The following is a 23,768-nucleotide window of genomic DNA, read 5'->3' as shown; positions in this document are numbered from 1 at the left end:
GGGGGGGGGTTACCCAGGAACCATTGCACGAAGGTTCCTCAATTACACAGAATGAAAATAATGTTCATGTTGCATATTTTCATTTTAATCTATTATCAAAATAAATTTCTCTCTGGCAGTTTAAAGTAGTTAAGAGAGTCAATCCAGCAATCCTCATACCAAGCATGCACCTGGAGACAGTGAGGAGGAAAAACTCCCTTTAACAGGAAGAAACCTCCAGCAGAACCAGAACCTGAACCTGAACTAGAACCAGAACCAGAACCTGAACCAGAACCAGAACCAGAACCAGAACCAGGCTCAGTTTGAGTGGTGATCTGCCACAGAGTGGGGGTTTGATACAACAGAACAGATATGCAAAATAGAAACAGAAGAGCTGATGTAGGATTACTTTCTATGAAAGTAAAAAGTTAACAGCAGAAGAGAGAGAAATATTAATTATTGTTAATATTATCTCAGCTTCTTCTAGGAAGGCAACACAGACCAACAGAGAGTGACATAAAGTGATCAGTTTGTCCTCCAGCATCCTGAACCTACAGCAGCAGAACAACAGAATGTCTTCATAAAACTATTGGCAGGTACCATAAACCTTATTTCTAATTTATCAGTAGCATTAAATTAAACACATGGAATATATTTTCCCAAACATATTATATTGGATGCATTTTGTTCATTTCTGTCCATTCAAATAAAATTATTTTTACCTTTCAAAGTTTAAAGGTCCTGAAATGGTTCCTGTTTTTAGCCAGTTATCCTTCTCACCTTAACAGTCTGCAGCCTGAGCGTTCTCTATAAATACTTATGTTACGGTGTCTGACCAATCACATCTGACTTGTACTGAAGGAAATGGGCGCAGAGACGATCTGATAGGTCCATTTATTTACCAGCAAGAAGGAAACGATGGTAACACTTTATTTGGCAGGTGTTCATAAGACTGACATGAACATGAAGGAGTCTTTATGAATGTTTATGACTGTTGTGAAGTGTAACAAAACAAGCTTGCATATATTAAATGTTTGTCTATTTAATGTAGACAAACATGACTATATTAAAAATTAGAACAAACATTTTGCACTACAGTGTACTAATGACTTGGTGCATGCTCTCATGTTTCATTCTCATATTTATTTTAGCAGTGAAATTAAGCTCATCTGTCGACATGAAGGTCATGGACAGAGCAAGGCCACTTTGTCTCATTGTTGCTCAAGATGCCATCAGCATCAAACATCATCTGTGTGTCATTTAAACCTGGCTCTGTTTGGAGCGATGCAGGATACTGAGGGCCAGCAGTCTGCACAGGTAGCTGACATCAGACCCAGAGAAATGTTAACGCTCACGCAGGTAAAGCCAACCTGTTCAAAACGCTCTTTACTGTCTGACAAGGTAAGATGTAATGGAGCTTATAAACTGTATCCTGTCATCAGCAGGGCCCTTGGTAGAGACACAACATATGTTCATAATCTAAATAAGTAAATAAATCACCATGGTAACTCATGTTCCACTGATTAATTCAGCCAAGATATCTGGAGAATCTGAGGTATTGATTCTGGGAAATAGCCGACAGGACAGGAAAAAAATTAATCAATACATAACTCATCAATGCACTCAACATGATGTATCTAGTCAGAAATATATATATATATTAGAAGTGTTTTTAGAACACTATGTACTGTAGTGGTATTCTTAAAAAAAGGCTCTGCAACTCACCCTGGGGCGGATCTAGAAAAATATTTATGGGGTGGCAAGAGGGTGGCAGGGACTTTTTCAGGGGAGGCAGCATTTATATATATATATATATATATATATATATAAACAAAATATTGTTTTTAACTTGCATTGTTTCAAAATGAGCTTCTTGTAGCACCGAGGCTTAAATACAATTTCTGAATGTGGTATAGTTAATTATTTTTACGTCTTTCATTCTCCTGCTAATTGATGTGTATTACTGGACTGGACAGCGCCTATTAGTCACTATGTGATTCATTGTGTCCAGAAAACCATTTTATACCAGTACAGGACAAGAACAAGTCTGTCTCGAAAATATTAGTAGCGCCACCATTTGTTATTGGATATATATATTAGAAAACTAATGTTCGATAAATTCTCCATGATATAAATCTATAAACAGTTTAGTTTCTGTTAGTTCTGTCAAGATGCAAGAAGGGGCGAATTTATTTTTATATTGGTCAATCGTTTTATTTTAAATATGCTGTAGGAGCCGTAGTTTGATGACTGTTATAAATATCACCACGTTTTGCAAACCCAGGGAATTAGTTCAGTTTCTGTCACTTGTTTTTAGGAATTGCAGCGGCTGCAGTGGCGCCACAATAAAGCTGATAAACAGGTGAAGAACCAAACAGAACCACTTCTGACTGCTTGCAAAGCCAAACATCCTCCACCAAGCCACTACTGAGGCACTGGGGTCATGATTCTAGACGCGGGCAAAACAAGCTTATTGTTCTTGGTGATTTATTTTTCCTCTTTCACCAAATAATTACAGACATCAAAACTTTCATTTGTTCTCTTAAAAACCCAAAAACCATTTGGGTTTGGCCCCAAACCCAAATGCCTGCTGGTCCTTCTCCAGGCCCCTGCACTGATCTATGTGGACTGACCCACATTACTTCCTGTCTAAGTTTAGAAAATAAATAAGAAAAATAATAAAACAAAAAATAAATAAAATAAATACAAATAAACTCTGTAAAAATTACAAAAAATAGAAATGTAAGAATAAAGTAACAAAATTCAAATGGATAAAGAAATAAAGAAAAAATATTTATAAGCTCCAACAACTTTTATTCTGCCTTTTCTTGCTCTGTGTCGCTTTACGCGGACCCGTTGCCATGGCGACCGACAGACAACAGCTCAACGAGCACATGGAGCAGAGATTACCGATCAGAGGAATCAACACCAAAAAACAAACATTTCCCACACAAAAAAAGTATCAAAAACACTAAAACAGAGCATCCAGTCTGTTACATTATGCTGTCAGGCTTAATGTCTATATTGTGATTATTAATAAGTTTTCGCCTGAGCACAGCGGCGGTTGATCAGCTGATTTCATAAACAGCTGCTCTACTGATGACGTGGTGGCCGGTTGACCTGTTTTAGTGCCAACGGAACCAAAACACACCGAACTGCGCAGCACATGCTAAGGTTATCAAAGTTAGTCTAGTATAACTGACCCACTGCTCACTTGTTCAATCTTTTCTTTAAATTAAAAGTTTTCCTCACCTGTGAAATCTTATTAAATCTTATTACCATTATCTATGGCTGAATTAACTGCTAAACATTGTGTCCGTTGTTCTGATTCTTTACGTGATTGTAGTATTTTCCTGACCACCAATATTTCTGACTCAATGGACAGAAATGACGCATCATGTGTGACTTACGATAAATCACGTCATGTCCAGTAATATATCCATCAATGCTGCTGCCTTCGCTCTCTGTCCCTCTCTCAAACTTCCCGGTACTTGGGAATTACCGGTGTCAGGTTACATTGTGTTGCATTCAATGTTGTCGGAAAAAATAGTTTTATGCGCTTAATGTCCGATTTGCCATAACTATTTATTGAATCCATTGTCGCCAGCTGGGGTGGCAACAGGGGTGGCGAGGCTCTGGTTTGGGGTGGCAACTGCCACCCCATGCCTCCCCAGTAGATCCGCCCCTGCTGTGCGCATCTCACTTCAATCTCACGTCACAGCAAATGACCGGTCCTTTACATGAAGTACCACTGAGACCACTAGAGGGCACCAGAGGACCACCAGTGGTCCGGAGACCACAGTTTAGACAACCATAGAATTAAAGAGACATGACAGAAGAAAATAGAGAATAATTGCTTATTATTTTTCAATAGCTGATTGTTTACATTTTCTTTTTAGTTGATATTTGAAAACAGAATAAATAAATACATAAATAAATAAATATATATCTGTCTCTGTTGCTTATCAAGCCCAAAAGCAAAAAGCTACAGCAAACTGATTATTGTAGATGCTGTTTTGCATCAACACAGACATGAACCTGAACCTCTCAGTCTCAGTATTTGTAGCAGTCCTGCTGTCATGACCAGTGCTGCTTGTATCCGGAGTGTTAGGTATTTTACAAGCACCGATTGAAGCCAGAAACTCATCTAGGATGCTTTTTCTAATGAACAAATACAGAGTTTTGTCTGCAAGAGGACTAAGACAACCACACATCATTGGTGATGCTGGAATCATCAGGTTCATGTAGCTGTAATTGTAGTTTTTGTCCCATGAGGTGATGCTGATGCTGGAATCTTCCATCAATGGGAAATTAAACAGAGGTATAAAATCTGTTAAAGCAAAACACAGCTGAGCACAAATGGATATCTGACCTCAGTAATACGTAATCACAATCTGTCCATAGGCATCAAGCTAAAACCGTTCAATTCTTAAAGGTTATTTATTTGTATTTATTTATTCTTAGGACTGATTTAATTCAACAGAGGTCCAGCCAATTGGTGCCAAAAGTCTCAAAATGTTTGGAATGGAGATCAGAGAGTGACTCAGGTGATGGTTTTATAAAGACAGCCGAGTTTGGAAAGTCAATCCACTGGATATTATTTGTCATTATTTTATAAAAATCGACTCTGATGTTGATTTTGAAGGGTTTTTTAAATTTCTTTATCAAAAAAGCCAAATTGTATTGATTATGACTGATTTGTAAAAACAACAACAATGGTAACACATCATCGTTTTCAGAGGATGAATTATATTATTCAGTGAATTTGTTTGGTTTCCAGTTGAATTGTGTCATAATAGATGAAATAATTTTCATGATTTTATCTCAAAATCCTGATTTAAACTGTTTCTCAGAAGTTTGACCGTGATGCTAAATTTAATCTGCCACTCAAAGCGAGTCAGAAGTTGCAGCGACAAATTATCTACATAAGGAAATGTTTAAAAATCAAAGAAATATGATAATCAAATAAAGAGAGACACCAGCAACATATGAGTGAATCAAAGCTGAAACATGTTCAGGCAGAAATATTGGATCCTTGTTGAAACCTGACATTTAAATGATACAAAACCTGGCCGGTAACTCACATGTTGAGTCAATGTTAGATTTTAAACCATAACTGATATTATATCAATACTGTCTTTTCCTGTTTCTTCAAAATGGTCCATGAAAGTTGGACTGGTTGTCTATAAATAAGCCTCTATGTGATGTAGTAGTGAAGACTCTGAGAGACAGGCTGAGATTAAAAATAGAGGATTTTATTATAAACCAGGTGAAGACAGGTGGACACAATATGGTGGAAATAAAAGTAGTAAAGAGTTTCCTACAGATTCACAAAGAACTAGTCACTTTGTCTCAAATGAATCAGTTGTGATATTCAAGTTTTATTTTATATTTCCGTTTGCTTCATAGTGTAGTGTAAATATTTATGGTTTGCCTCAAAGATCAATAAGTACATATTTAAACCACATGTCAGAAAGACTTAAACACTCATTTTAATACGTAAAAAAACAGCAAAAATTACAAAATCTTCCCAGGTGGAAGCCGTGGAGAAACTTTTAGAAAAAGATTGTTTTTAGATGCTGGTCAGACTAAACTTCCATTCAGCACCAATTAGGAGAAATGAAGCGTTTTATGATCCTGGGTTGGTTCAGTTTCTAGGTTTTGTTGAGGAAAATAAATATTCTTAGTGTTTAAAATACAGTTAAATATTACAACATGTGAAAATAGTGAATTAAGCAAGATTCCTTTGGTTTCATGCCAATTTAAAATTACTGCACTGATCTGTATTTGTAGGAATTGACTGGCAGGGAAATAAAAAAGGTTTAAGGCAGGTTAGCTTTTGGTTGAACTCTGGTAAAAGACTTTGTTCCAACCAGGAATCAGGAGTAACATCACATTTCAAACTGGCATCAGAAGATCTTGCTCTAAATGACCCTATAGGTCTCGCTTGTCTAGATAGAGAAGCCCTGAAATTAACCAGGTCAGAAGGTAATAAAATTGTCCAAACTGAGTAATTTGAAACTGGGTCTATCCATACAAGGAGAACAACACGCCTTAATCACATAATTGGTTAAATTAAAACAAAGGAAACACCTTTTTGATTAAAAGGGCCCCAGAGGAACAAATCAGATTTGCTCTTGAAACTCTCCAGATGTCTTTGCCTTTCTTTCTTTCTTTCTTTCTTTCTTTCTTTCTTTCTTTCTTTCTTTCTTTCTTTCTTTCTTTCTTTCTTTCTTTCTTTCTTTCTTTCTTTCTTTCTTTCTTTCTTTCTTTCTTTCTTTCTTTCTTTCTTTCTTTCTTTTCTTGTTTATTAATGCACATCCTAGAACCCAGTTATTGTTTCCATCTTAGTTTATTCTTCCTTTTCATGAGGTCAGAGTTTCACCTTATTGTTTACATTCTCCTCAGTTTCCTCTCTTGTTCTTCAGCCTCCTTCTTTTATCCTCCCTGCTCCTCTCACAGCTTCTCATCTGTCCCAAATATTTAATTGTCCCAAATATTTATTCCTTCTCCGTCTCTCACTGCTGGATTCTCCAGTTCATTCCTGTTTTCTGCCATTGTTTCCAGTTGCTTCATGTCACTTCCTGGTTCTCTGTCCATGATGACTCATCAGTTCCTTCTCCTGTTTCCTCAGTGAGAGTCTGTCAGTTTCTTTGTATTCATTTTTATTTAAATTCTCTTTGCCTCAGGTGATGCCTTCATCTTGGAGCATCATTATGACACAAACTTGCACACATGAACAAATTGTTTACATGAAAACAACTGAAAATAAAAATGCCAATGTAAGAAAATGTATCACAGTTTAATAACTGAATTATAATAACTTCTACAACTTTAAATCTAGTGAGTATATATTGAATAAGACATGTAAAAATATGTATGTTGTCCTGTATAACATAACAAATTGTGGTCAGACCAGGAAATGTGATTTCCAGCAGCTGCAAATTAATGGAGGCGTTTTTTTATCATAACATACAATAAAACCTAAACAGGCTCAGTAGTTGTTACAGTGCTGCTTTCATGGTCTGTGCTGCTCGTCTCCTGATTGTTAGATATTTTACATGAACATATTAAAGCTAGAAACTTATCCAGGATGCTTTTCCGACTGAGCAAATATAAAGTTGCGTCTGCAAGAGGACTAAAACCACCACAAACAAATGCTACAGTAGATGAAATGAAGTAGAATTCTCCATCCAATACTCCAATTTCACATAGGAGCCAAATGATGATGGGCAGATATAGCAGAGTGTAAATAATCAGCACCACAACCTGAATGGCTGTGATTCGTCGTTTTTCATCTGCTGGGACATTGAGAGCTCCAGAGAGAGCTTTGATAGTCCCAACCAGGAAGAAGATGAACAAGGGAAAAGGCAGGAGGAGAAACACTATGCAGAAGATGACAGCTGCATTAACACTGATCAGAAATATAATTAGATAGTAAAGAAGAGGAAGTATCCAGACCACAATGCAGACCACCACATATGTCTTGATGTTTCTCCTGAATCTGTACCACAGTGGCTTGGCAACGACCAGATACCTGCAATAACAGATGGAGATGTTCAGTCATGAAGAACAGATTAATGTGATTATATGAGATAGAAGAGAGGAAACATGGAAACACACCTTTCACAGGAGATACACACCATGAATCCAACACTGACCAATACACCAAAATATATCATTTGTAAACAGATGACTCTAACTTCATTATAGATAACTAAATCTAATGGGATTCTGCAGCAGAGTTGAAAGAGATTAGAGACAAGAAGGTTGATGACATAGATTGGAGCATCCTGACCCTTTTTCACCTGTGAGAAAAACAACAGAGATAAAATATGAATGACACAATAATATTGCATCATTAATATTAAAATGTTGCCTATTCTGCACATTCCAGTCATTTCTAGGGACAAGACGGATTTAAATCTGAGATAAGAGAGAACCACAGTAAAAATCTAAAGGTAAACCCTTCCATCAAACGTTTTTGACGGGTGACCTCTGACCCTGACATCCAGTGACCAGAAACCAGATGTCTGGCAGTGAGAAATTATAATACTGTATATCCGTCCATCAGGCAGTCAGACATCAAGCAGTTAGTTTTATGAAAGCATATTAATAAAGCTGTATAATAATTCTACTCTCTGTTCTAGGTTACATTTAGAAGCAGGTCTCTGTCCAGCTGCAGCCAATAGGGCGGATTTTTCCCCTGACTTATAACCACAACTTCCTCTCTACTCTAAAACCACATATCAGTGTTTCAGGATATCTGACTGCAAGACATCTGGTTTCTGGGCACTGGGTATCAGGGTCAAAGGTCACCCTTTTTTCCATCAAAGGTTTGATGGAAGGGTGAACCTATAGTTTTTCACAGTTTAAAGAGAAACTCTTAGTCAAATAGCACATTTATTGTAAATAAATAGGCTAAAGTTATGCTGTACTCACCTGTGAAAAAACTGCAATCATCACTATAAGAATTAAAGGAAGTTCAATGCCAATGGTGATCCGATTCAACAAATTAATGAGTACGAAAAACCAAGAATCATCCCCGTAAAGAGTGTTGTTATTGTAATAATAGCTGTAGTTGCCGTCCATGTTGCTGTTATTGAAACCGTTTCCTCCTGTCGTGTTTGAGTTCAACTCTTCCATTCTTCAGTGTTGAGCCAGAATATTGATGACAGGAGTAACTGTAAACAGAAATGATGATACATGTGTAAAATATGTCTAATTGATCTGTAATCAAGGATCGTCAATTCCAGGCCTGGAGGGTCGATGACCTTCAGCCTTTATATGCTCCTGGTTCAACACACCTCAGTCAAATGGCTGAACTCTTCCTCAGTACGCAGCCAAGCTGTCCACAGTGACTCGTGTGCTGAAACAGAGACACAATTAGGGCCCCATGTGGGGGAAAGGAGGGCTGATATATGGGTCCCATATGGGTTTGCCCTTGTAGGGCCTCAGCCTACGTGGGCCCTACATGGGCCTACAAACCCATGTGGGGCCACCACCATGTAGGGCCCATGTAGGCTGAGGCCCTAAATGGATAAACCCATGTGGGACCCATCTGGTCTGCCCTCCTTTCCCCACATGGGGCCCACCGGGGCATGCTGGCAGGGTAACACCTATAAATTCATACATTCAGTAAATTCACAAGTGGACAAATTTCACGATCAGATTTTTCATATTGTTAATTTTTTCTGAGTTCAATCGATGAACATCCAACCTGAAAAAATCCAAACATTTCCTTTCAGTATATGTAGAATTTCACTTTGTGAGAGTTCAAAAATTTATTATCCAGAAAAACTACCTTAGCAACTACTTTTTAGACTCATATCCATCGAACCCAGGAAAGGAGTTAGACCAGAGGAAACGTACTTATACGTATCTACCAACCCTGAATAGGAGCATCTAGTTCATTCAACATTATTAGTTTTTTCTTCTTTTGCTCTGTTATTTTGTTTGTATTTCCTTTTTATTCATGTAAAGCACTTTGTATTGCATTGTTGCTGAAAATGTGCTATATTGATAAAATTACCTTTACGTTTATTCATCATTTGGCAGTTTTTTGATTACCGTCATCTGTTTTGGTGAATCAGGCTTGGGGAGAAAGTGAAACCTTAGACACACAGAATGAAAATAATTTTTCTTTCTTGTGTTCTGGTTTAGTACGCAAGTATTTTTTTTTACCATTGGCCTGAGAAACTAACAATAAAAACAAAGAAATAAATTCTCAACTTTTCTGGTTTGTAACTAAATAATTCATTCAGGGGAAACGCACATTTTGCATGTTTTGGTTTGAATTCTCTTTGGGTATGGAAGAAACAGAACAGACTGAAAAATATGACCCAAACAGAGTATAAAGATCTCTGTGCTCAGCACCAGGAGAGACTAAATTACACTTTTCTGCAAAAATAGAGACTCAATAACACAATAAACTGTATTTAAAGGAGATAGGTGGGAGGGTTTAATGTAAAATTTACTTTTTTTTAAATATGTTGTTTTATTTCCCACAAACAAACATACCTGGAGAGCTGCTTTGGTTCTTTTATGCACGTTTGAAAGATGCATTAATCTCCTGTGGCAGATATTTTGGGTGCCTAAACTATTTCTCACTAAGTCCTGGTGGAACTGCACGTCCGCTGAGCTTATACTAACTACTTCTCAGTCCAACACTTCTAAGAATGGCTCTCGATGGCATTTTGAATAAATCATTTTACTTGCATCAGATATTATACATGTCCTCCATTTTTCTCCTGGAGATGGTAAAGCAGAATATGGCAGCATTGCTTTGTTAAAGCCTTTATTAGCTCCAATTCAAGTGTTACGCTGCACTTTTTTAAAACATCAACAGCCAATCTCATTAACCCAGATTGAATCATATTTTCAACACTATTCTATTTAAACCTGGTTTTGAAAACACCAGTTTGTCCTGCTGCACCAGGCAGAAACCCTTCAAGTTTTCAAATCAAAAGCTTGTCGTCTTATCAGTACTTTTCAGCAAAGGGATTCAAACAAAGCTAACTAAAGAATAAAACACTAATCACAAATATGTCTGAACATACACTATAACTGTCTGCAATACAGACTAAAATGTAGTTAAATTCAATTAATTTATTATTATCTGGAGTGAACTTTGTGAACAAATCAATTGACTCCCATAGAGGCCAGACTGTAAGTCTCAAAGTCTCAATCTCATTTGATTAATTCACTTCTAAAATCAGTTTATAGTTTTATTCGAATGGTGGATCGCCTGAGAACGAATCGCATGAATTTGTCATTATTACATTAAATTGTAAATATCTAGGCAGGAAGTAAACTGGAATAGAACAATCTATTTTTGTTAAAAATTGTTAGTGATTTTCACATATATTTAAAATTTTACATCTCTTAACTGTATTTATATTGTGATGTATTTGTTACTAGTTAATGGGAGAACATGCTCAGAAACTTACAGTAAAACTCTTAGTGTGTGTTTTATGTGGCCACAGATAAAAATCGATTCAGCTGCATTATGTCTACATGCTCCCACTGGCTAAAGCCAGGAAGACAGAACACATCACACCAGTTCTAAAGTCCTCACACTAAGATATTAAATTTTGTTACTCTATAAATAACATCTTAACATTTAAGATCTGTTGTTGTTGTTGCGTGAACCTCCCAGACCTCTCAGGTCTCCTGGTTCTGGTTCTGCTCTGCTTCCCCAGAACCAGAACCAATCAAGGAGAAGCAGCTTTCAGCTTCTATGCACCACAAATCTGGAACAAACCTCCACATAACATTTACAACAGTTGAAACACTGAGTTCCTTTAAATCAAGATCAAAAAACTCACCTGAAAAGAGGTGATTTTGAAACATAATAAATGATACACTGACCAACATTTTAATGAGTAATGTTTACTGGTTTTATATGACTTTGTGTTTTTATGATATAAATGTCTTCGAACTGCCTTGCTGCTGAAATGAGCCATCCAAAGTTGATCCATTGATTATATTAACAGAACTGAATGAGTTTATCAGGAGAAATTCAATGATTTAAGTGATGCACACTTGAAAGTCCATAAAATGAAATTTGACAACTGCTTTGGTTCAGGATTTGTGTTTTTAGCAGTAAAAAGATCGGTTAGTTCTGATAAATATGAGAGGATATCAAAAAGTTTATACTCATAAAGGTTTTGGAGAAAAAATGCAAACAACAAAAACTGATACAAATTTCTTCTTTTTAACGTTAACAGAAATAAATGTATATTTTTTACCGTTGAAAGGTGACCGGGCTCTTCCAGATGATTTATCTACTCTGGTGTTTGAAGGTTTGCTCTCTGCATCGACTGTCTGCAGAATTTACCACAACATGCAGTTTGTTTCCACTGATAATCAGATCCACACCCTGTCGTGCTCACACCTTTCATATTTAAATATTTTATGTTCCCTCCTCCTGTATAGCTGTCAGTTCCACAGAAGTTAAAGTTCTGTGGAACATTGGAAACTTTTAGTTTCAATGAAAGGTGTGTACATATTAGTATTTATAAAAAAACTAAAACGCATTACAAATACATTGAAATGTCACCTTGTCAGTTTTTAATGTCCTGATTTGAAATTATAACAGACCTTGTCACTTTTCTTCCTCTCATTTCACCAAAACAAGAGCTGCAAAATATATTTTTGGCAACAGGTCCTCTGAAATTTCAGATTCTTTTCTTGGCAGAAGTGACTGAAAAAGACTGAAAGTATTTATAGCCTTGAAAAAGCATAAAAATGACCTTGGATAAATGTATGCACGTATAGCCGCAAACAATATTCTGACCAGGAGAGCAGAACAATTATTCAGGTCTCAGGAGATTAAACTAAATAACATCTTTATATCACAAACTGTGTTATAAAGATTGTCAAGGCTCGATATATTTGTAACATTTCAGAAATGTAAGTCAATGTAAGATTATGTTGTGTAGATGTCTGGTTGAAATTGGTGCATCATGCATTAATGACATGCAGCATAAAAGGTAAGATGAGAATTTCATTCTGCAATATGAATGACAAACATGTCAAAGCTGGTTCTGAAAGATGTTTTTTTCTATTTTAAATATTAATTAACTGACAATAAAAATATGTAATGAATTAATTAAACTGATCTTCTAACATTACAGATGATGAACACAAATATCCTCGTTGCAGAGCCAGTTTTTCTTTAAACAAGTGAAAAGTTAAATTAATCTTTTTGTCTCTGCAAGTCATTATGATGTTCTTTCATTTTTGTTTTTTTTTCCTTTGATCTGCTGCAGAGTGTTTGATGGATCCACGCCACAAAGATATAAAGATTTACTGATGAATGGATGAGGGATGAAGGGATGAAGGAGAGAGGGATGGAGGGGAGAGGGGAACTGCCTTGTTTGCTGAAATGTGCCAGAACTTGATTGATTGATTGTGGAACTACTAGAGATGATTAATCAAATAAAGACTCTTCATAAACATGAAAAATATGAAAATTTTATTCATGAGCCTGACTTGGGAAAGCAGAGCATCTTCGGTCAGAGGTTTCTTCAGATTCCATACAGAACGGATCTCTGCGGAAGAACTTTACTGCCAACAGTCTGAGCAGCTGAAAGGGATTCCTTTCTCATGTATGGAGTGTTGAAGGTGAGCGACGACCCGGGACTTGAGGCCGTGACGAGATGAGATGCCATCCATAATTCAACTTCCAATGAAATACAGTGAAGTTTGGTTTGAAGATCTAATATGGCCAAAAGGGAAATATTAATAATTTATTTGAGACTTTTGCAGGGTATTCTGTTTCCCATTTAATTTTAAATGTTCTTTCCTAAATTAGAAAAATAATCACAGCTGAATTTTGAAACCTTGAAAGTTTGGAGTTTCATTTTGGTATATTTTAGATGTCAACTCTGACATCAGAAAATATGAAATAATCTGATCTATATCTTCCTTCTTTTCATTTTAATTTGCATGATTAATTTCATTACATTAGAACAATACATGTATTTTGAGGAGCACAGAACAAACACTACTGCTTCAGGCAGTGTTGATAATATCAGAACTTCATGTCACGTAAACTGGAGAAACCTGGAGGAGCCACAGGCATTGTGCTTTGCATTAAAGTCTATCATGTAAATCATATCAGCTAAAACAATGAACAGTCTGTGCATAAAAATTCCCCAAAGCCGATCATATCTGCTTCCACATTTCTTTATGACTGGACTTGTAAACAAATACAGAAGAGAACATGAAGGCCAGACAAAGACTTAAACCACAGAAACATAGATGCCATAAAACTGGAAGCTTCTCTAATAAAAAGACATGAAAACTCAGAGTTTTAGTCATGATTGATTCTGTTCCGTTTAGAAACAAGGACAGTAAAGGACTGTGGTACTTGGTTTTTGGTTTCAGAACAGGTAGTGTGTTGAAATCCAACCCTTAATATTCAGTTTATTTAGATTTTGCCTTATATTATAATTTTGTGTGTTTGTTTGCTCTCATTGTCTGTCAATTTGCTGCTGTTGTACAGAAATTTCCCCATTCTTAGATAACAAATTATAGTTCTATTCTATCAATTAATTAACTCAACTGTGAGTCAAGACGACATCTCTGAGTAATAAATATGAAAAACTCTCCACAATGGATGGTAGATAACATGATCTGCCATGGAAAACACAAGGAAATCAGAAAACAAAGTGTCATTTCTTGCTAATGGAATTAGAAACCTTCCAGTGATTCACATCAGGAGTCGTTTGCTCCACTTGTTTGGTTCAGACCAAAAGTTGACTTCATCTCTTCCCCTAGTGCCATTTGTTTTCACATTACTCATTTTTGCAAAACGACTATAGTTTCTAAACAACGTCCTAAGGGTGACAATCATTACTGCCATGGACAGAAATGACCGAACACAGACCTGAAAAGACTAACTTTGGAAATCCTGCACCCTGTATTTCTATTGTGCACATTTGTGCTGTTATTGCAATGACTGCAATACCATTTTCAATGTCAAAGCAGTTCATTCAATGCAGATTTTGAAATGTGATATTTCTAATTTGAAACATTAGCAAAAGTTGCTGCAAGCTGAATGAGACAAGATGTGCTGCATGCTCTGACCCACAGCATCCTGGAAGAAGCATGAAAATGGCAGATCAGGTGCAATTTCAGCACAATCAGAACATGCAGCAGTGCTAGGAACACTGAATGTATTCATGTATTCAAGTGTCATGTTCTTAATTAAATGTCTTCATGACACCAGAGAAAAATGTTTAGAAGGTTTATTATAAAATGAATTACATTTGTGGATGTTTGTGATTGTCTTTTGGAAGGACTGAAGGGACCAGCAGAGTCATCTGAAGTCAAACTGTCAAGTTTATTAGATGGACACATGCTACAATCTGCTTAAGGAAAGGTACATGCAGTGCTGTAGGAATTACATAATATTATAATTTCCAAATTCATGCTGAGAAAAATTCCTCAATTAGGTTAAGTAACGAGTATTAGGAACTTCTTCAGCCTCCTGTTGTGGGTCACAAATCATTTCCTGATGATGATGGAGCGATGAAAACTGGCATGATGATTCTTCTGCCTCTTCCTCTGTGTTGTCTCCTAATTTCACCTCAGACTCTCTCCTCTTCCTCTTTCTGTACATTTTGTCAAGTTATGTGATTAAAATCATCTATACATATGTTGGTCAATGTTCCAGTGTTTATGGGTCTAAAGCAACTATACGCAGACTTCATCCTTTAGTCTTGATGTAAAGGAACTCAGTGTTTCAGCTGTTTTACAGTTTTCTGGAAGTTTATTCCAGATTTGTGGTGCATAGATGCTGCAAATTTCCTAATACTTCTCCTAACTACAAAACATCATGTATCATCCCAATTAAGGGATAACCTGTCATTTGCTCCAATGAACCAGAAGGAAATCTTTGGGAGCCACTGACTTGGTGCATGCTGTCATGTTTCATTCTCATATTTATTTTAGCAGAGAAATTAAGCTCATCTGTCGACATGAAGGTCATGGACAGAGCAAGGCCACTTTGTCTCAATGTTACTCAAGATGCCATCAGCATCAAACATCATCTGTGTGTCATTTAAATCTGGCTCTGTTTGGAGTGATGCAGGWTACTGAGGGCCAGCAGTCTGCACAGGTAGCTGACATCAGACCCAGAGAAATGTTAACGCTCACGCAGGTAAAGCCAACCTGTTCAAAACGCTCTTTACTGTCTGACAAGGTAAGATGTAACGGAGCTTCAGCTCTCTTGGTAGAGGCACAATGTATGTTTATAATCTAAATAAATAAGCTTTAAAAATTGTGTCATTCAAACTTTGCATACATTTAATTAAATGTCAAACTAAATATGTTTAAGTTGTCAACATTTTAAGTTCAGTGCCATTAATTTTAAAAATTCATTTGGCACCACATGCAGTAGTCTATTAAATGTTTTTCTGTCAAACTTATAACAGCAGCAGTCTCAGAATAACTGTGAAAATAACAATTCCCACATGGATAATTATAGTTACTATCATAATGTTAAAACAATAGTAATATTTGAATATTAAAATTAATCAGTATTTTAATGCAGGATAATAAAAAAAACGACAAATAAGAAAACAAAATCACATACAAACTGTATTGGTTTCTGATCAGTGTGATTCTAACACATCAGGCTCCGGGATGAATTCAGCCGGGCTGTTAGCCGGTCTGGAGCAGGTCAGCTGCACAGGATGAATCACCATGGTAACGCATCATGAAACTACTGCATTGTGACACAAAGTCCAGACTTAATTCAGCCAGGATATCTGGAAAATCCTGGCTGAATCGGCGCTCATGGTTCTGAGAAACAGCCATCAGGATATGAAAATAAATGAATAAATGAAGTTAATTATACCAGTAAAAAGGAGTTCAGATCCAATTATAACAATGTAGAAATTATTATTCCTGAAACTAAACATAAGTATCAAACTTTCATTATTTCATTGCCATAAAGTTACAGGCAGATGATAGCAGAAGAAAAGTGATTTGACACTTGACTTCAAAATCAGCTGCAGCAAACTGATTATTGTGGACACTCTCTTGCATCATAACAGATATTAAAACTTAAACAGTCTCAGTAGCTGTTGCAGTCCTGCTTTCATAATCTGTGCTGCTCATTTCCTGATTGTTAGATATTTTACAAGAACACAGTGAAGCCAGAAACTTGTCCATGATGCTTTTCCGTATGAATAAATACAAAGTTGTGTCTGCAAGAGGACTAAGACACATACAAACAACAGACACAGCGGAGACATTAAAGCGGAATTGATCATCAATTACATGAAAGAGACTCAGAAGCAAAATGATGAAGGGCAGATAAAGCAGAGTGTAATTAATCAGCACCACAACCTGAATGGCTGCGATTCGTCGTTTTTCATCTGCTGGGACACTGAGAGCTCCAGAGAGAGCTTTGATAGTCCCAACCAGGAAGAAGATGAACAAGGGAAAAGGCAGGAGGAGAACAACTATGAAGATGATCGCCATCTCATCAGCTAGAGTCAGAAAAGCAAATAGCTGAAAAAGAAGAGGAAGTATCCAGACCACAATGCAGACCACCACATATATCTTGATGTTTCTCCTGAATCTGTACCACAGTGGCTTGGCAACGACCAGATACCTGCAATAACAGATGGAGATGTTTAGTGTTTGGATATTGTGAAGAACAGAAGAGAGGCAAACATTTAAACATACCTTTCAAAAGAGACACACATCATGAATCCAACACTAACAAATAGACCATAATATGTGATGAACAAGGCGACGAATTCAGATGGATGTATATTTATCAAACTCCTGGAGCAGAGCTGAATGAAATCAGAGATGAGAAGGTTGATGACGTAGACCGGAGCACCTTGGTCCTTTTTCACCTGTGAGAATCACAACAGAGAAAAAATATTAATAACACTGTGATATTATTGACATGTAGGATGTTGCCTGTTCCACATATTCCAGTCATTTCTAGGGACAAGACAGACTTCAGCCAGAGATGAGAGAGAATCACAGTTTAAATAACAGGCTGATAGTCAAATAGCTCATCCATTATGAATAATTAGGTAACAACACTGTACTCACCTGGAAAAAAACTGCAATCATCACTATCAGAACTAAAGGAAGTCCAATACCAAGGGTGATCCAATTCACCCACATTATGATATGTGCAACCATGTCCCTGAAATCCGTCTGGTTATAATGAGAGCTGCTGAAGTTCATGTTCATGTTGCTGTGATTAAAACTGTTTTCCCAAGACATGTTGAAGTTCAGCTCTTCCATCCTTCAGGGTTGAACCAGGAATTTGATGACAGGAGTAACTGTAAACAGAAATGATGATGAATATATAGATCATTGCTGTTTAAGTATAACTTGTAAATCCTAACATTTACCATCCGACCTGAGAAAGCCAAACATTCAGTTTTTACAGATCTACTTCGGTCATGTTTCAGTTCAGGTCCTCTCCTGAACAAACATTTTATTGAGACATTTTCAACTGTGATGCTGCAGTTTCTATAGTTATTTCAACTATTTAGAATAATTTATTTATGGCATGAACAGTGATGCATCAGGCTAACCCTAACCCTGTTATATTTTTAACCGGGAACCTCTGCAGTAAACGCACACACTGACATTTTCATTTCTAGTTTATTATTGTTGTAAGAAATTCCACTGTGCCATTAGTAAGATACATTTTTGATTATGTTCAATGTTCTTTTAAGCCACATCACCCTTTTAAAAGATGCCAATGATTTGAACTGACATGTCTACAGAAACATCTTGTGTCCGAATGTCTTTCCTTTCCCAGTAATTAAATGTCACATTTTGTATCAGTGAGGTCTTTGAAAAGATTAGAGTACACATGAAACTTTGATTTTTATTGAGCTGAAGGTTTAGGGGTGTTTATGGGGATTTTTGACCATTGGTGAGGTCACACACTAATGCTGGACGAGAAAGCCTGGGTCTCAGTCTCCACTCTAATTCATCCCAAAGGTGTTCTATCGGGTTGAGGTCATTATTCTGTGAAGACCAGTCAAGTTCATCCACTCCAGACTCTCCATCCATGTCTTTATGGACTTTGCTTTGTGCTCACAGTCATGTTGGAAGCGGGAGAGGCCAACTCCAAACTGTTTCCAAAAAGTTGAGAGCCTGGAATTGTCCAAAATGTCTTCGTATGCTGAAGCATTGAGAGTTCCTTTCATTGGAGCTAAGAGGTTAAATCCAGCTCCTGAAAAACAAGCCCACACCATAATACTCCCTCCACCAACCTTTACACTTGGCAATGCAGTCAGACAAGTGCCGTTGTCCTGGCAACCACCAGACCCAAAGTCAGATTGTCACTCCAGAGCACGTGCCTCCACTGCTCTAGAGTCCGGTGGTGCATCATTACATCCGAGGCTTTGCAGTTGGTGAGGTATAGTTTGGATGCAGTTGGTCACCATGGGAACCCTTTCCATGAAGCTCTCTGCGTGCTAATCTGAAGGCCACATGAACTTTGGTCTGTAGAAAGTTGGCCACCATCTTCGCACCATGCGCTGCAGCATCTGCTGACCTGCTTCATGGTTGATTTGCTGTTTTCTACATTTTCTTAGAATACATCTGACAGTTGACTGTGGAATGTTTATCAGCGAGAAAATTTCACAGCTGCATTTGTCTCAGCCTCTGCGCTGTCGCTGCTGGACCTCTGAAGTTCACCCTGAGGCACGTTTGTTTTCACTCAAACTATACACAAGCTCACCTGTGTGGACATTTATATCAACTCCCTGTGAGGATTCTTGGGAGAATTCATCAAGGTAGGAGTCCAGCTTAAAATCCAGGTGGTTGCTCTGCTTGCACAGATCAGAGTGAAACTGAAATGTTCACATTGAGCTGCTCAGTGTTCACAGGTTCACGTTTAGAGGTCTGCGTTGAGCGTGCGTTGAGAATGACATTTTGCGAACAGAGCATTATGTGCAGCGTCTGCGTTTAGTTTCAAAATGTTGACTCTGTGTTTAAGTGATAAAGTTTGAGTTCCCAGTTAGCCTGTGTGGTAGTAGTGGACCGGTGGGTCAGCACCGGAGGAGCTTCCACGCTTAACTCGTAGTCATGCAGCACACTGCTTTATTTTTATTTTGCTTTATTTTTGAAGTAATAAAGTAAAATAAAATAGTGCATCAAACCTCAGAATATGAAATTCTTTGTCTACAGTCTGGCAGAGTTGTTGCGATCAGAAGGACTTGAACCCAGAAAGCTTGGGTTACAAAAACAGTCTTTGTGGCGCTCATTAGAAACTCGACACCAAATGTCCATTGAGTTTTGTATCCTATGTCTGACTAACTCAATTTATTATGATTATCCAACTCAATTTACTAAGTTTTTATAACTTAATTCATTGTGTTAACATGACCAATTTAAGTCACTCTTAGTCAAATCATTTATTTTTGTCTAATAAATAATTAAAATCTCTTGGATTACTTGTTACCGTTTGAAGCAAATCTATTAAGTTGGTTCAACTAATTTCCTTCTACGGTGTAGGTGCATCATATAAGAGCAATCAATTATTAATTATCATCTAAACATTTTGGTGATAAAATATGCTTTGCATTGAAAAGGTTCGTTTAACGTCAATTGACTAAATAGGACATTTACCAAACAGCAGAATCATTTGCTTTCTGAATCTTGTCTCCTAAACATCCTTATCACATCAGCAGCAGAAAAACAAACTTTAAATGATAAATATTACTCGAATGATCTAATAAAAGTATAATTTACCTTTTGTTTTGACAGATTTCTTGAGCCACAGAGCTGCTTTCAGTCAGCACTGAAGTGGAAACTGATCTTCTATCAAATCAAGCCTTTTTTCTGTAGCACTTAGAAGAGCTGGTTAGAGAAACGTCATTAAATTAAAGCTTTGAAATGGATGTTAGCGGTTAATGCACTGGCCTTAATGGCTTAGTAAAGGAACAAAGTTCACTGATAAGGAAATCTGATGAATAAACTGTCTGTTTTCACCCATTCATTTCTCTTTTCATGATATAATTTTCTATTTTGTGTCAATTCATTTTATATTTTCATAGATAATCTCTTAATTTTATTTAGAGATGCTGATTGAGATGTCTTCAAGTAACACAATTTCTATAAAATGTTTTTTTCTAACTCTTTTGTTTTTCCCTGGAATTGGTGAAGAAAGTACATCTCAGCTGGTAAACGAAGAGAAACTTCCACTTGGAAAATGACATTCAGTAAATAAAATAAAGAAATAATATAATTATAATAGATAAAACCATTCAACAACCTCCATGCTCCTGCTACCCTGGAACATTAATTGATATTTGACCTGTTCACAATTATAGCTCATTGTAAATCTACATAATTGCAAAGTGGGGAACCTCTTCGGCACCAGGCCTCTTTTTGAGCAATATGGCTGAAAATAACATGCCCAAAATGAATTGAATGTATCTCAGAGTTTATGTACAGAGTTTATTTTAATTGTTTTGGTATCAAAATAAAGGCAAGACCCTAGAGAACATGTTACAGCTCTAAAAACCACCCTGCCTGTTACTGAGGAAAGTGAAGTAATATGATAAACAGCAGAAATGAAGAAAAAAAAACAATTTCCGCCTAAAAAAAACCCACTTCAATCTATGAATGTTCCTTTCAAAGCATGCAGTGAAAGCCAAAAAAAGAAGTAAACAACAGTACACCATCTGACCTTTTACTGTGCCAAGTTTGATGAAAGAAAAGTCAATCATATGAGTTTTAGAGAGGTGCTACTAGATAAAAATCTAGGCGGACCTTCCATATTAGCCATTTTGGCACAATTTGTGCCATTTGAACTTTCTTAGTTTTTATTTCTGTAGATTCTGTTTCAATCATTTATTATTTTCATATAATAAATTATTTATCATAAATAAGTAATTAATAATTGTTTTGGGGGATTCTTTTGAAAAATCCACATTCATAAAAAGAGAGAAAAAAAGACAAATTGTAATAGACTGAAAATGGACCAGATTAACTCACAATAACACTTCAAATGGAATTATATAACAATGAAAATGCAAGTAGAAAAGAAAACTAAGTTGTCAAAATGATATGATCACAGGAAAAACTAATATATCTCATAATTACATTACAATAACAATGCGCTCTGCGCTCTGTGCGTAAAACCTCCCAATTCCCCATTAATTTTTTCAAAACTACGCGGGGCAGTTTCTCGGGAACCCATTGGTCAATTTTGACGATTGACATGTCGTTCGAACCGTCAGAGCSAATAGAATCTGARGGCGTTGACATTAATACGGAAACTAAAGTCATTCACCAATTACAGCGAGAAAAAGGCATGTAACGTAAATTGACCAAGCTTGGCTCAACATTTTGTTTATGTGCGTAAAACACAGGAAATGCCTCTGTGCCGAACCAAAAACCATGTGAGATGTACTCAGGGAAAATGGATTATCGGACCAAGTGGAAATATTTACTCTAATATGGATTATGACCACGAAATGGCAAAGGTAGGACTGGATTTTTGATTTTAGCTTCGTGAAATGAGCCATTTCTTTTTTTCTTCTTTAGCTGCTGGTTCAGTGAGTTTTGCACGTAGCGTGGTGACTCTGGTATTGTTGGAAACCGCAGAGCTTTGGTTTTACTCTGATAGATAGTTTTTGTATATCGGGCCTCCTTGCTCTTTTATTGTTGCGGTTTTTACCGAATGTGCCTCGTTAGCCTCGTTAGTGTCTAATTGCATTTCTTTTTATCAATTTGCTTAGTGTTCAATCTGGGTGTGGTTGAGGTAGAAAATATCGTTACTATCATTTAGATGAGCTTTTTCCCTTTACGCAATATGCCTACATTGATAAATGTATAGCATGTGTTTTTAATTGATCTTGTTGCGCCGAGGACCCAAATTTGGGTCCCCTAGCGACAGAGATAATTTATATTCACCTTTGTTTTAAATTGCTACCACGTCTTGATTAAATTTTATTTTACTGTCATGAACTTCTGTACCATTAATAACAAGGATTCTCTCTCAGAGGGCTTTTAGATGAGTAAATAGTTAAAAAATAAAATGTCATTGCAATGACAAAAAGATTGCATAAACACTGGCGATTTGTATAAATATACTGCAGTCGTAAAAATACAATAACTTTTATTTTAAGTAAGTTAATTTTTATCAACACATATGGTCAATAATTTATTGGTAACAGTCTTTCTAGTAATTCATCTTATTTATTGTTGAAATGGCAAGAAATCTCTAAAAAGAGTGAAACAGGAAACACTGCAGGTCGTTTTTACAAAGTCTTACTGCACCTTTAGCAATTAAAGTTAAAACAAATCATGTGAAAATGGACATTTAAAAATAATGGGAATACATAAAATCCCACAAATGTTAGGTTTGCTTAGAGATTAAAGCAGATTATATGGAGTTAGCCACAGTTTATTCCTGTAGCTGACAGCTTTAAGTTACATAAATGAAGTGATTAATTTCCATTAATCCCTGACTCTTGTTTATGATTCATCAATCCCCAGAATCAGACACAACACATCCAGATTACTCTGAAAGTAATCTGGGTTTGATTCACCTGCAAGGTGAATCACCTTACAGATCAAACAGTGTCAGTACTCGGAGCAATCATGTTGTCATCTCCTGACCGTTAGACATTTTACAGAAACACAATAAAGCCCAAACTTTGTCCAGAAGGCTTTTTCGAATCAGCAAATACAAAATGGTGTCTGCAAGAGGACTCAGGTAAATACAAAGAGTAACCACTTTATGAAGACCCAAACTGTCTGGTACCAGGAACCAAATGATGATGGGCAAGAAAAGTGTTGTGTAAATAAGCAGCACTACAACCAGAATGGCTACAATTCTTCTTTTCTCATCTGCAGGAACGCTGTGGGCCCCAGACAGAGATTTGATGGTTCCAAATGTGGCATTCAGTGGTTTTGACCATATGATTAGTTTGTTGCCAACAACGCCACCTGGGGTTATCACCCAGGAATTAATAGAAGGACGCAGGTCCGGTTTTGCAATCAGCAGGAGACAGGTTTCAAGTCAATAATTTATTATCTCAAAGAATAAAAAATACCTGTACGAAAAAAAAGAAAATGCGCAAAATAAATCCAACTAGGCTTACCGGTGGGTACAACCAGGTCCTGGATGGTAGGCTCCAAATCAAAGAAATCAAAACACCTGTGAAGTCACTCACTCTTTGAAATGCCCTCCACCCATTTGTGTAAAGCACTGCACAATCACACCAAAAAGGGACGCCACCTCCAGGTCCGAGCGCACCACCGGCTATCCTCTAAGG

At 36.8% G+C, this 23,768-nt stretch overlaps 2 protein-coding genes across 2 annotated transcripts; both read right to left on the bottom strand.

Annotated features, from left to right (window-relative positions):
* Positions 1–6,963: 6,963 nt before the first annotated feature.
* Positions 6,964–8,442, bottom strand: LOC103477192 (G-protein coupled receptor 4-like). The gene is made up of 3 exons (XM_008430139.2): positions 8,422–8,442; positions 7,603–7,787; positions 6,964–7,516 (listed from the first exon to the last, which is right to left on the bottom strand). Exons 1-3 carry the CDS (start codon positions 8,440–8,442, stop codon positions 6,964–6,966), a joined length of 759 nt encoding a protein of 252 aa, XP_008428361.2.
* A 6,408-nt stretch (positions 8,443–14,850) lies between these two features.
* On the bottom strand, positions 14,851–20,304 carry LOC103477193 (G-protein coupled receptor 4-like). The gene is made up of 4 exons (XM_017308812.1): positions 20,233–20,304; positions 17,566–17,801; positions 17,185–17,360; positions 14,851–17,110 (listed from the first exon to the last, which is right to left on the bottom strand). Exons 2-4 carry the CDS (start codon positions 17,761–17,763, stop codon positions 16,558–16,560), a joined length of 927 nt encoding a protein of 308 aa, XP_017164301.1. The 5' UTR covers positions 17,764–17,801; positions 20,233–20,304; the 3' UTR covers positions 14,851–16,557.
* Between the last annotated feature and the right edge of the window lie 3,464 nt (positions 20,305–23,768).

Source organism: Poecilia reticulata, linkage group LG15 (assembly GCF_000633615.1).
Source record: "Poecilia reticulata strain Guanapo linkage group LG15, Guppy_female_1.0+MT, whole genome shotgun sequence".
Taxonomy (NCBI): Eukaryota; Metazoa; Chordata; class Actinopteri; order Cyprinodontiformes; family Poeciliidae; genus Poecilia; species Poecilia reticulata.
This window is presented reverse-complemented; position numbering and strand designations above follow the sequence as displayed.

Coding starts and splice junctions, on each gene's coding strand:
- LOC103477192 (XM_008430139.2), bottom strand. CDS start 8,442: ATGATTGCAGTTTTTTCACAG. Junction 7,788..8,421: donor TGATTGCAGTTTTTTCACAG/GTGAGTACAGCA, acceptor TTTTTCTCACAG/GTGAAAAAGGGTCAGGATGC. Junction 7,517..7,602: donor GTGTGTATCTCCTGTGAAAG/GTGTGTTTCCAT, acceptor CTGTTATTGCAG/GTATCTGGTCGTTGCCAAGC.
- LOC103477193 (XM_017308812.1), bottom strand. CDS start 17,763: ATGGAAGAGCTGAACTTCAACATGTCTTGGGAAAACAGTTTTAATCAC. Junction 17,361..17,565: donor TGATTGCAGTTTTTTTCCAG/GTGAGTACAGTG, acceptor TGATTCTCACAG/GTGAAAAAGGACCAAGGTGC. Junction 17,111..17,184: donor ATGTGTGTCTCTTTTGAAAG/GTATGTTTAAAT, acceptor CTGTTATTGCAG/GTATCTGGTCGTTGCCAAGC.